The 13925-nt window shown below is 36.7% G+C and overlaps 1 protein-coding gene across 1 annotated transcript in view; it reads left to right on the top strand.

Moving 5' to 3' along the window:
* The first annotated feature begins 1200 nt into the window (after positions 1–1200).
* Positions 1201–13925, top strand: part of LOC149251673 (Ypt/Rab-GAP domain of gyp1p superfamily protein) — a 452310-nt gene continuing 439585 nt past the window's right edge. Inside the window, exon 1 of the mRNA XM_089459518.1 lies at positions 1201–1552. Coding sequence (XP_089315644.1) covers positions 1400–1552 — 153 coding nt within the window. The 5' untranslated portion in view covers positions 1201–1399. The remainder of the gene's footprint in view (positions 1553–13925) is intronic.

Here is a 13925-nt window from a genome sequence, read left to right on the forward strand (position 1 = left end):
CTAAGGTGTTGATCTCTATTTTCTATCTTTTTATGAGATGGTTTCATAACAGTCCCTATGCGCTTGTAACGTTGGATCACTCAATATGACCAGGGAATAATGCTCGACTTGGGTTTATAGACTCTCGTAGTCCTTGTGGAAGTCATTTTTTTACTGCTGCCTCCATTCTCCTTTTCTTTACTGGTTTGCTGTTGATTCTCTCCCTGATCTTGAAGTTCGTTTCTACCAAATGTTCCCTTGCCTCTTCCTTCTGAAACCATTTCCAACAATTTTTTGAGATGCTTCCCTCCTGCATCCTTACCTCCCTCTGTGACTACCTCACTGTAGGAGGGAGTGACACTCCCCCCTTCGCGTTCCGCCATGGAACCCTAAGACAAAACCCTAACGCCAACTCCAACCCTAGCTCTAGCCGCAGCTCTTGTGAGAGGGAATCATGAACATTCTATACATTGATAAATTATCTCTAATATGATTTTTCCAAAAAGATTTCCTAACACATAAGATATGAATCACAAAAAACTATATATATATATATATATATATATTTTTTTTTTTTTTTCATTAACATATATAAATCTTTTTTAAATTTGCTATAATTTAAAAATTGCATTATTATCTCTCTCACAACATGGTATTAAGTATTCTATGTTGCTTTGACTTGCTTATGGTATTAAGTATTCCCTCTTGCTTTGACTTGCGTATTAGTTTGTGTTTGACTAAATTATTTTTGCTATTTATCCATAGTATTACATTATGATTCAATTTTTGTTATTTATTATTATTTAAATTTATTTATTTGTAAAGTGATATAGTTGTAGTCTAATTTTTTGTTTTAGATTTATTTCTTTTTTATTTAACTTTTTTTTTTCTATTATTATTTCCATTTTCATGAATTTTGATTTTTTTTTCCATATTAAAATTTGGTGATGATATTTAACAATATAATATTTAATTAATTGTTTTATTTTTGTGATGAATTTTTTTTATCTTTATTATTATTTAATTTAATTAAACTATATTTAACCTAAGCTATTTATATTTTGATTCCGGTTAAAACAACTCTTAATTAGTGTGAAAATTGATAGAGATCATGAGGAAACCGTAGCGGGAGGGATACGAGTGGGGCCTCCCGGGAAGGGGCAGCTCCACCATCATTGCTTTGCTGTCCCAACTTGTACTCGGTACTCTGTTATTAATACCAACATTGTTATAATAACTTTAAGTCCCCGAACCGATTCGCGGGGGCTTGGTCGTTTTGGTGTGTGCCGGGTCCGTCTGTCAGAGGCAGTGGAGCGGATCTGGACAGAAAAGGGGATCCACGTATTCAATTAGGAAACTCTCCTGTAAATGTGTTCTGCGACTTGTTTATTCATCGGCTACTCTCGTACAGAAGGATTGAATGGAATTGGGATATACCGGGGAAAACAGCGAAATGTCTGTCATTAAGTTTGCTGTGATGAAGCTCATGAAGAAAGATACGGAAAATCCCGATTTTTTCTACGAAATTCGGCCTGATTGCGATGACATTCCCAAAACTCGTTTCAAACCCAAGGTGCACTCTTCGAATCCAGCACATTTTTCGTATCTATTTATTATAACGTTGGAGGGCAGGTAGAGGGAATCTCTGAAATTTTCTAGATATTGGTTGTATTAGAAGCTAGAATCACACAAGCTTAGCTTGACATATTTCATAGTGCAAATGGGCTTTGATGAGCGTGAGAATTCATTTGAATCTTTGTATGGTGACCAAAATTGATTTGAATCTTTGTATGATAACGATAATTGATTTGAATTTTTTTATGGTGGTGTGGTGTGGTGTGTGTATATTTTTTATGATTAGAGGCTACAAACCAAATCTCTGAACCAACTCTGCCAAATCCATGTCTCCATTGTGTTAATAGCCACGTAGTATGGTTGTATAATTACTCTGGTTGATGCATATCTAGTGTTTCCAGTACAATGCGTATGCTGTCATAGCAAACAGATCTCAAGTGCTGGACAGAAAACTTTCTTGCATATATAAAAAGTTTGGATTTTGTCACAGCCAGATACAATTATTTGATAAAGTATTTCCAAACATAACAGTGAAACTATTTGCAATGACATTATTAAATCTTTCTGAAATTTGAAGCTTTCTAGTTTTGCCCAGAGGCATATCCTATAGCCAAGATAGGGGAATCGGGATCCATCAACACTTTGTGTTTATGCGTTTGTAAAATTATGGGGCACTCGAAGTTAGTATTATTGAAGGAAAACCTCATGTAATCCCCCCTCTTTTTTCTAGATTAACTGGTGGGAAAGTGGCTGCTGAACTGCCAGCCACAATAGGAACTGGTAACCTCGAGGAGCTTTACTGGATTTGGACCTGTAACATATGGCCTCCCCATTGGCAACATTAATGGGGAACATGCCTTCGGTGTATGGTTCAATTGGTTGAGCCAACCCTTGGGGATAATAATACTAATTATATATGAATATCAGTCAATTGAGCTACTCCATCTTAATCAAAAACTTGATCCCTTTGGCACGTAATAGATCCGGGCTTAAGATGTATCTGCACTAGGATTGAGAATTGTGTTGTGATAAAACTGTTTCACTAGAGGAGTGATGCTAGCTGTGCATTTTTTTAATATGTCACTTTGGTAATTTGATCTGAGAGTCTGAAAGTCTGCCAGATCAAGAAATCTCATCCCATGAGATTCTTGAATTTGATAACGGTTATTTGACATTCATAGCAAGTTAATTTAATGTTAATGGTTGATCAAAGTACATATTTTACATGTCACATCGGAATTATGAGATGAACCATAACTGAAATCTAGAAGTCTTAAGAAAGGATGGGAATTATCACATGGAATAAAAGCAAATATATTATTGCTCATTTTGTGTGCCTACAGTTTGCTGTTTTGCCTATGTGAAAAGCTTCAGGAAACATCCACACTGACACTTTGAGCGATACTGCCTCCCGGTCTTTTTCTCTTTCCACAGAATTTCCATCAATTACGTGAATTGACATACAACTGTGCTAAATGGATGATAGAAAAACCAGCTTTATGGGATGCATTAAATGTTTAGGTCAGTATTTCATCATGCACTGTTGTCAGTATTGTTAATGGGTTTTCTCCATGTTGTCAGTATTGTTAATGAGTTTTCTCCATTATGGCTGAAAATTGCGTGCAATGCCGTGGGTTTTATTCCAAGTGCGACAGACAATGAATGACATTAATAGCAAATAGGAGTGGTGAGTCTTCTCAGGACAGAGCAGGCAAAAGTTAAAACCATCAGCTAGGTGGCTACATTTACCAGAGATCAAATTTTAGAGAAAAAATGTTTGATATTTATTCCTGTAGAGATGAATAACACCAGAAGAGCAGGGAAACCATGAATTTTGATGCCAGATTGCTAGAGATTTCCTGTTCATTAGCCGCAGTGTACTACACAGGGTTTTACATGGTAGGTTGTCAGATTAATTTACTGCTCATCCCTGGTCTTTCTTTTTGTGCAGACCTATTTATTTGTTGTAATTAGTTAGCATGAAAAAAGCTTTGGGTATTCGTTCTAAGCAGTTCTACCTAGTGGAAGTTGGTTATTTTCTTTAAAATTCAAGTCACATAAAAAGGAATCCCTTGGCCTGAAATCTATTCAGGAAATGTAGTTATCAAACTCCAGATTTTGTTAAAATGCACGGAGTGAAATTCAGCAGTCTTTTTTCATTGAAATGATAGATCGGCCAAGCAATAAAATAGGGATGAATAAAATACTTGCATACTATTTACGAGATTTTATCCCCAATAAATCGAGTTGCAGTCATTTGGTAGTGGGTTTCTTTTCTGAGAGCTTCTTGCTAAAGTGCTGATATTGTGTCTTTGATGTCTAATAGGGTTTTGATAGATAGGTGATTCTTTTGTTGCTGGTTAAAAGTCCATGGGTGGATTTGGAGCTCTCCTTGAGTTGGTCACATTTGACATTTAGAAACTAATGTTAATTGAGCATGCATAAGATCTCAAATTATGTCTTAGAATTCCAACATAATTTGTGTACTTGAGGGCGTGGGAAAATTCACACACTTTGGTTCAAAGGTTCCATAATTTATAAATTATTTCATGTTAGTTTTTGGGCTTACTCCGAAATTGTTGACAACATGCTTGAGGGTGCTTCATGTGATGTGGAGTGCATGGTGTCTTGACTATCTTTGGTTATACCTTAGTAGACATACACATTGGAGATGGCTTACTCATGGAATTTTGCACCTTGACTTGATGCCTACGTGGTGCACTTCCGTAGGAGGTTGGAGACTTGTGTGACATGGTGACATTGACCTACATGGAGTAGGAGCATTGGGCATTTAGGAGGAGGGTGTAGAGCCTTAGGTGCACGGGATCACATGTTGGATGCTTGGCTTGATGAGTGTTCATGGAGGTGTGCTAGACTTGGAGGAGCACATTAATAAGAGGTAGAGTTGGAGCATTTGAGGCCTTTGGAGAGATGTATTGGACCCTTCTTTTGGAGCGCTTATAGTGGGACCCTTTATTGATGGATGTGCATACCTTGGAGCTTTCTAGGGAGGGGAGTCTTTTCATTCATCACATCACCTTACAAGAGCTAGAGTTAACTTGTCTCTTTCATTAGTACTTCTTCATTGTACTTTGCACTCTTGTCTTGTGCACTAGGGTTCTTGTTGATGCAAGCAAGGTGTTAGGATTAGGGTTTACCCTAAGAAGACAAGGGAAGCTTGGTTTGGGAGAATCCCTACAGGAGCAAAGAGAGCATTTGTTCTTGTGGTTCTTTTGAGAGGAGAAGGCTAGGGTTTTGTTGCTCTTGTGCACTTGCGTGATGCAAGTGTAGGTGCCAAAGAGGACTTGTCATTTTGAAATCTTGCTAGTTGTGGATTTTTGGTGGAGTGACCAACTTTGTTTGGGAGAGGTTCCTAGCTAGGAGGGGTTGGTGGCTAAGGTTTTGTAAGATACCCCCTTGGAATATCCCAAATTTTCCCACTGATTTTCTGAGTTTTGTTGAGTTTGTTTTTGAGGTGTTTCGTCAAACACTTTGCATGCTAATGGGTGTAGGTGTGTATTTGTATTTTTATTTTAAATAAAATGAACACAGTAGCACAAATTCACCATGAAAGTACTCCAATCCAACAGAACATGATTTATATTAAACTCAGAGAGGGGTACATACCACTGATAAGTATATGCCAACAATGTAAAAGGAAATAAATAATGAATACCAGCAGGTGCATATAGAGCTGTAGATGACTGATAGGAAGTCTAGTGAGATACCAGCATTACAATAATCTTCAACAGTGACACCAGAATGTACTCTGCTCCCGCAATACAACACATGTAAACCAGGAGATGCCTCTTTACGTACAAGAAGTTTACTAGGCCAATAGAACAGGGAAACTCGTTTCTCATAGACAGCAAATTGACCTCCCAAGACTGGCTGTAACTCGTACTCAGGACACAACGAACTCAGCCCATGAACAGATCTCTGATAATTGCTAACTCGGTCAGCAAGAGATAACTGTCTCGGCCTCTGATGATGGCAAAACTTCCGCCCACAGAGTGACAGTCAACTTGGCCCTCTAACAGTACAGAACTTGACCCCCTTCTTAGTGCTGCTTTTGTCCAACAAGATGAAGCAAACTTGGCCCCTTTTCAGCAGTGGTAAACTCAGCCTCTTCAGCAGCGGGAGTTTTGGCCCTTATACCAGTCAACTTGGCCAACAAACACAAGAATATCTCGGCCCCCTTTTTTAATGAAACTCGACCTCTGGTGCAAGCAAAAACTCGGCCCCTTCTTCCCCAACTCGTTCCACAGATTTAGCTTGGTAACTCAGCCTGTAAGAGATATATAGAATGGGCAAACAAGCAACCCTAAGGCCGTCATTTCCTCTTTTATTTATGTTAAATACTTGACCATTCAATCATCAATGAAATTTTTCTGATCAAACATACATCAAAGAGTTTATTTAATGCCAAGTACTCAACTACTTGCCAATGGCTAGACTACTGAAGCCAATGAATGAAAAACTGTTCCATAAAGTTGAAAGTGTCCCCACTTTCTCACACAAATGTGGGACTGTGGTGAACCACTCAGCTTGAGTTGGAAGGTGACCTTGTTGTCCCCACCAGATAAGAGAGCTTTGTGCCAAGACAAAACGAATGTGTGTTCCATGTCAAATAACATTTCTTTAGGCAGTGGACATTGCAAATTTGGAATGTTGTAAGAGGGATGAGATAAGGCATACCACTTCAGGTTGTTGACATTAATGACCAGATGGATGCCTCACTATGTTGAAGATCTAATTCAAATGCATTTTGGCTGACTTGGCAAATAACTGTATACTGACCATATCAGAGAGGATGGATCATATGCTGTTGTTGGCCCTTGAAAAGTTGAAATGCTGCTTAGGCAATGAAGCTAGACTTTATCCCCAACTATGAACTTTATACTTGGCCTGCACTTGTTCAAGAGCATGTTGAGCTTGGTTGTGGATCTGTTGTTAGGTGTCTAAAAAGGAAGAAGCATGCTGCTGATCCTTTTATTGGTGAGGTGAAGCCTGGAGAGGAACATGACTAGTATCTCGTAAGGCATAACAAGCTAAAAATTTAAAAACCATAACATAGTTTGAAAGGAGAATGGAACATAGAAATGTGAACAACCCTATTATGGCTATGTTGTACAATGTGCAAATACTATCCCACCATTTATGCTTACGGTAGAATATGCAAAGGACATGAATGAGTTTGTGGTTGACCATCTCAGTTTGGCCATTCAATTGGGAGTGAAAGGTGGTGAAACTTATAGTTTACAACATCACAAATGGCAAACCGTTTTTCTAAAATCACTTAGGAAACAAGAGTTGTGATTAGAGATGATGGTGAGGAGGAGGCCAAGATGTGCCAAGACATGAGTGAAAAACAAATTGGTAGCTTTTTGATCCCGTTCTCCCTAGGCAGTGAATAAATATTGCTATCTTGGAAAAGTGGCATACGATAACAAAGATAACATTATCTTGGCAGGTGGTCATAGGAGTCTATTGATAAAATCTGTGGAAATGGATTGCTAGGGCCTTGTTGGAATGGACAACAGTTGTGAGAGACTAAGCTTACAATTGGCAGGTTTTGACATACTACAAAGATTGCAAATATGGAGGAAGGGAAGCACCTGTTTTTTCATGGTAGGCCAAAATAATAATGTTGCATATGATGTAAGGTTTTGGTAACACCAAAGTTACCACCATAGGTGGAAGCACATGTCTTCATGCAGAGGAGAAGTCTATCTTTTGTAGTAGGCACCCACAATTGTTTCAATTTCTATAACTAGCCATCTCCAGTGGAGAAATCTAAAACTGATGGTTGGTTTACCTTGGTCAAAGATTGCAAATTTTTTAACATAGGGCCAAAATAATGATCAAAAGAGTATTGCTGTTTCCATTGTTCATAAGACAAGAACCCTGATGTTGAGGATGGCGAGCACAAGATAAGTGCCCATTGTCACTGAGAGGAGGACGAATGAGAAAGTATGCAGTTTTATTAGTGATGCTTGTTATCGATTGATTTAGTGGCCTTGACAAGGTACTTTCAAGGTGCTAAGGCGGTGCAACACAGGATAAGTGCCCATTGTCACCTTGGCACAAATCCACACTCTTTAAACCTAACTCCTACTAAAGGCTATGGGAGGCTTCCCTATTCTACACAAGAAAGATTTCGCCAAGATAAATAGACCATTGCGTAAATATATTTTTTGTGGAGAAGGTAGAAGTTAATGAACTATTTTTCCTATCTGGAAATAAAATTTACTACAGAAAATAATGCAGACCAGTGAACAAAATATCACACAAACCTCTAAATATTTAGCTTTGATATCGCTAAGAGGATGGGTGATGAATATCCTTACCAACTACAAGATGAATTTGTTGTTTTTCCCTTGGATAAGGGCTTGTAAGAGAAATTCCGTGCTGTTTTGTACTTTCAGACCTGCAAACTGTCAAAAAAACACAAAAAACCAGCAAGTTCAAATGTCTAATGAGGCCACTCACAAGTGTAAAATTACACAAGATCAATAGAGCTTAGGTGGCAAGTTAATAACAATAATAATTGCCTAGAACTTCAATTTTTTAAGCAAAATTAGAGTTTCTAGCAATATAGAAACCACTTATAGAAAATAGGGGTCAAATCCCCCTTAGGGTCAAAACCCGGAAAAATATTCCAGCAAGAAAATTAACCTTATAATGGATGGAATATGTTTATTTTTACTTTAGAAAAACTAATGATATGCTATGTAACTAAATCTGTAATGAAACATTTGATAAAGGGGTTCTTTGTTAAAAATATTTACTTGGACAAGCTGTTTGTATGGATTTTTTCACCGGATCTATTGAAAGTGTGGCTGTAACAAACTGCAGATCCGTGAAACTCTTGCAATACCCTCATGAAATATATAATTTAAGAGCAGAAAACTAGAGGGTAAAATATCTTTATCTATAAAATAGATCTAATGTGAAAACCCCAATGATCTACTTGCTTGTAAGATAAAAATTCAAGCATTAGCTAGTATAAGGAGGAAAATATTTTTGTATTTTTTTATAAAATATAAAATAAAAGAGATTTATTTATTTTTAAATAAGATGGTTGCTGTAGTGAGGCTTACCTTGTTGAAATGTGTAACTAGGTTCGGTCTTCATAATGCCTATTGTAATCATGATTTTATGTATTAGATGAAAAGATATAATTTTTTTATTATTATTTTCATTTTTGATGCATGGGTTTCATGCTCAAGGTAAATTTATTTGTGGGTCAAGCACCCAATGAGTGCTTCTGGGTTTGCCATAGAGTTATGAAGTCAAAAGAGTCATTGTCATACATGTAAGACCCCTTTGGGCATCTTGTATTACGTAAAAGAAATTTATTTGAGTCATAAAAGACCCTCCAAGACCTTGTCAACGAGCTGCAACAAGTCAATCTAAATGAAAGATCAAGTCGGCCTCATGGAGGCATTTCGTATCCCTGGAAAGCCTATATATAAGAGGCATTTGACCTCATTTGGAGCACACATTTAGCACATACTAAGAAGCAAGAAAAAGAGTTCGATCTTAAAAAGGAAGAAGTCCAAAGGCAAGCAAAGTTCAAGAAGAAAGCTAGAATCAAAGGTTTTGGGTTTCTCTCTCTCTCTCTCTCTCTTAGGTGCAATGAAATTCTGAAGAGTTGTTGGAAGTTGAAGTTGCTAGAAAGTAGCTGGTACAAAATTGCTAGAAAGTTGTTGGGGTTCGAAGTTGCTGGGGTTGAAGTTGTTGCTGAAAAGTCAAAGTTTATTATTGTAAGCTGCACAAGGAAAGCTCATCAAGAAGGAAGGTTGACTTGGTCTTGGAGGGGTCTTTGTCAAGGGTCTTAGGTCTTGGAATTCATCATTTGAAGATTCTATAAGAAGAGAAGAATTCTTGTGGGTTTTCCTCTCAAAAGGAGAGGTTTTGGCCTTGGCTAGCAGCCTACATTTTGTGTCCTCTTGTCTCTTTGATCTTCATTGTTTGGTAGCTGTTTGATGATAGAAAACACAATAATAATCAAGTTAAAAAAGAAGCTAATCAAGTTAAGTAAAAAGACATCACAAGCAATTATCAAAATAAGATAAATCACCTAATCTAGTTGCCCCTAGATTTATCAACATGGTATAAGAGCTAGGGTGACAAGTCAAGAAGAGGCAACTTGAAGATCACGTCATTGAAGAAGGATACATAATTGCTGAGCATAAGGAAATCATTAAAGAGGACTAGGAAGCACCAAGGAGGAGTACTCATTTCAAAAGATCACATCATCATAAGGAGAAGAACACCTCAATGACCCTACCTCCACTTAAAGAAAGAAGGACTACACATTTGAACCATCTTGAAGTCTCCATTTTCTATTGTTCTATATTCCAAGGAAGCAAGAAGAAGCATTGCCATCATCATCAAAGAAATCAAGGTGATCTCCCTCTCTTTGAAGAAAGGATCACATCTCAAGCATATTTGAAGAAAGACATCTCTAGAAGAAGTATTGTCATCTTCAAGGAAGCAAAACATCATTAATCATCATAAAAAACCAAGAAGGCATCAGGTTGAAGATATCATCATCATAGGAGCATCTTCACTTGACAAGTAAGTATCTCTATATTATCGCTGAATCTACTATCAAAATTACTTCATTCTACAAAGAAAGCATTAAACAGGTTGGATCATCAAATTTCCTTGCATGGAAAAAGGGGATATATTTGATCCTCATAGAGAATGAATTTATTGGACATGTTAAGGGTCCAATCTCCAAACCATCACAAGAGGAAACTCAAACACTATCAAAGTATATGAAAGGGGAAATAAGGGCTCAAAGAATCCTCAAAATCAATCAAGGATTCCCTCATTCCTTATGTAGCAAAGTTGAAGGAATCGAAAAAAATCTATGATAAGATGGTAGAATTGCTCTCTGTAAGCACTGTAGGAGAAATTATATCATTGAGAACTGAACTATTCAAAATGAAGGTATCAAAGGAAGAAGGGATAGGCTCATACCTTATAAGGGTGTCACAAATAAGAGATCAACTACAAGAATTAGGAGAAATAATGTCCGATAAAGAAATGACCACCGTGGTGCTCAATGCACTACCTGATGAATGGGATAACTTTGTATCAAGTATCTATGGTCATTATTCAGTGAACTTTGGTCATTATGTAAGATTGAAGAAACTAGGTTGAATGCAAAGAGCAATGTTAGATCAAATGAACAAGTTCAAGCATATGCTGCCATGGCCAGGAGAAAAGGAAAGTTTGGAAAGTTTGATCCTTGGAAAAAGAAGAAGATCAATATGTCAAAAATACAATGCTATGAGTGTAATGAATATGGGCACTTTAAAAGGAATTGTCCCAAACTCAAGAAGGACAACAAGAAGAGAAAGGAAAGAAATGAAGCCCATGTTACCGAAGAAATGGAAGAATCGGAAAAGAAGAAAGCAAAGGAGGAGGGAGCGAAAGATCTCTACTATGATTGGGATAATCTCCTTCACTTAGTTGCTTTCAGTTATAGAAAACATCACAAGTATGATAGGATGCATTATAGCAGGATAGAGATGACATCATCATAGAAGCATGGAAGGATAACTGAAGTAGAAAGTCTACATGGTTGTAGCAATCATCCCGATAGAAAGAAAATAGCTCATGGCATCTCCATTGAAAGCATATAAGGACAACCGAAGTAGCAATCTATATGATTGGAGAAAGTCATGTAGCAAGATAGAAGATAAAGAAAACATCATACATCATCATCATCAAAAAGGAGCATTTGCAAAATAGGGATCATCTAAGATCCTCCACTAGAATCTTTATAAGAAGGTTCACTTCTACTTGGAAGAAGCAAGTGTCTCGCTGATAATCTACGATCCACCTTGTGTGGGATCCAATGATAAGGTATGATGATGAAGATGTGCAACATGTTGAGTTGCTTGAAGTACTTTCATCTTCAAACAAGAAAAAGGAAGTTGTTAGAAGGAAGTCTAGATGATTAAAAGAAGGAAAAGGTATGTATATATTTGATAGATAAAGTCATGTCATCATATGGTTGTAGATAGAATGGGTAGAATGCTCTATCTCATGAGCATGATAAAAGAAGAATGAACTCTTCCTTTAGAAAGATGCATGAAGGCATGTAGACAAGGTGCCTTGAACTCTTCTACATATTGATAAGATGAAATCAACGCTTGACAATCATGGTTCCTATGTTGAAGAACCGTGTAAAGAAGATCTTGAGGAAAGCAATATGTGAAGAAAGAAATGAGAGTTTGTGAAAGATGCAACTATAGTCATGTAAGATAAGTGATCAACATCTGATAACAAGAAGGATTAACTATGAGATCTCCATGAAGAAGGTATGAAGACTTTGATAGGTATGTTGGAGAAAGAGAACCTTGGTAATGAATGTCTTGGAGATGGATTCATATATGTGCAGGATGTTGATGTTGCAAGAAGATGATGTCATGATGAAAGACCATCATAAAAAGGAAACTTTGATTTGATGTTCATTTTGATTTTTGAAAACATTTGGATGGGTTGTTACAGGGCTATCAAAAGAGGGTTGTAGAAGTCACCTACAACTAACATTCAAGAGATTGGATGAAAGATCCTAAAAAGAAACATGACTTGGAAGAGGTAGTTGTATAAAGGAAAGCCAGATGTGGACTAGAAGATCACTTTCCGATGAAGAAAAGGGTGACATGACCATTGGTTCAACACTATGGTTTGCTGAAGGAAAGTGATGAAGAAGATGGTCGATGCCCTACGAAGAAGATCTGGAAGATGAAGGCTCCATGATGAAGATGTTGGAGTTCATGACATCGAAAAGAGGATCCCTACAAGCAGCGGATAGTACCACCAGTATAGATCCATCTTAACCATGGATCTACCAAGAGCCGAGATATATCAAATCTCATCATATGCAAACCTCTTTTTGGAATGCAAAACTTGAAAAAAGGTTTACACATCAAGAGATTTAAGCCCTTTTAGTGCTTGATAAATCCGGTGATTTTCTGTCTCTCTCCATATAGACCAAGTGTAATTTTTCATTGTTTAAATTGTATCTTTGAATAATTTATTATTATTAATATTTTATATTAAAAATTGAATGAGTTACACTTTTTCCTCTTATTAAGAAGTAACTTAATAATTTTACTTTTAATTACTTTTTCCTTTCAAGCATTGAAATATTTTAGTAAGGTAAACATTATAACAAACATAGTACACACACAGATACACACACACATATATATATTGAAATATATTAGTTAATGTGGATATTTAAACAGTTTATTTATAAGAGAAATATCATTGTTTTTTTTAATTTTAATTACTTTATCTTTGTAAAATTATATTATTTGACATAGAGATCGAAATATTTTATTTATTATTAGAAAGAGTGAAAGTGAAGTACAAAGAACCAAGTGACCACAATGAAAATGTGATTATTAATGCTTTATAATTCGTTTAATTAAAACTAACCAAATATGTATAATCATTTATGTTTTTTATTATAGTTGACAATGTTTTTTCATTTAAAGCATTTTTTAAAGGACACGTGTCAACTCCAAGTTGATCACAGATTGAATTACGCATCGCACTCATACTGGATTGTAGAATGAGCCTCTTGGGTGAATGATCTCCACCAAAGAGTAGAGAGTTGCGGTTGAAAACAAGTCCCTCGTTGAAACTTGAGAGGGAACTTGGGCAAGTCCTTGGTTTAGAGGGAGCTTGAGTACATTTTTTTATAGAAATGAGTATATCCTCCCTAGTTGACAGGGAGAGATAGAAACATCATTCTTTTCTTCATGTTATGAAGAAAGAATGGAGGATTGGGTAAGCCTCTGGTTTTTGATACTCTTTGAGGATGTGGTAGGGCATCCAATAGGTAAGAGTAGTCGAAGAGGAAATTCCTTGAGGATGTGTTATTCCAAGACAGGAATTGTCCTAAAAGGACATACCTTGTGAACATCCGGGTGGGGTATGTGCCTTAAGAGATAATGGTGATGGTGTCTATCAATCATTGTCTCACCAACATTGTGCTCTGATCTTGTGGAGAGATAGAGCTGCTAGTCACGACCTTGCTATGTAACAATGCTGGTTGGTATGATGAGATGCAATGAGATAAGTTGAAATAATAGCTTATAAGATGGTTTACCAATCCGACTCTTCTTATGGATTATGAATATCTCCCTAGTTAAGAGGGAGTGTTGAAATGTGTAACTAGGTTCGGTCTTCATAATGTCTATTGTAATCATGATTTTGTGTATTTGATGAAAAGAGAAAAATAAATTTATTATTTTCATTATTGATGCATGGGTTTCATGTAGGTAAAGCACCCATTGAGTGCTTCTAGGTTTGCCATAGAATTATCAAGTCAAAAG

This window comes from Pinus tabuliformis, chromosome 7, assembly GCF_031772625.1.
Source record: "Pinus tabuliformis cultivar Carrire ecotype Pingquan chromosome 7, CPIR1, whole genome shotgun sequence".
NCBI lineage: Eukaryota > Viridiplantae > Streptophyta > Pinopsida > Pinales > Pinaceae > Pinus > Pinus tabuliformis.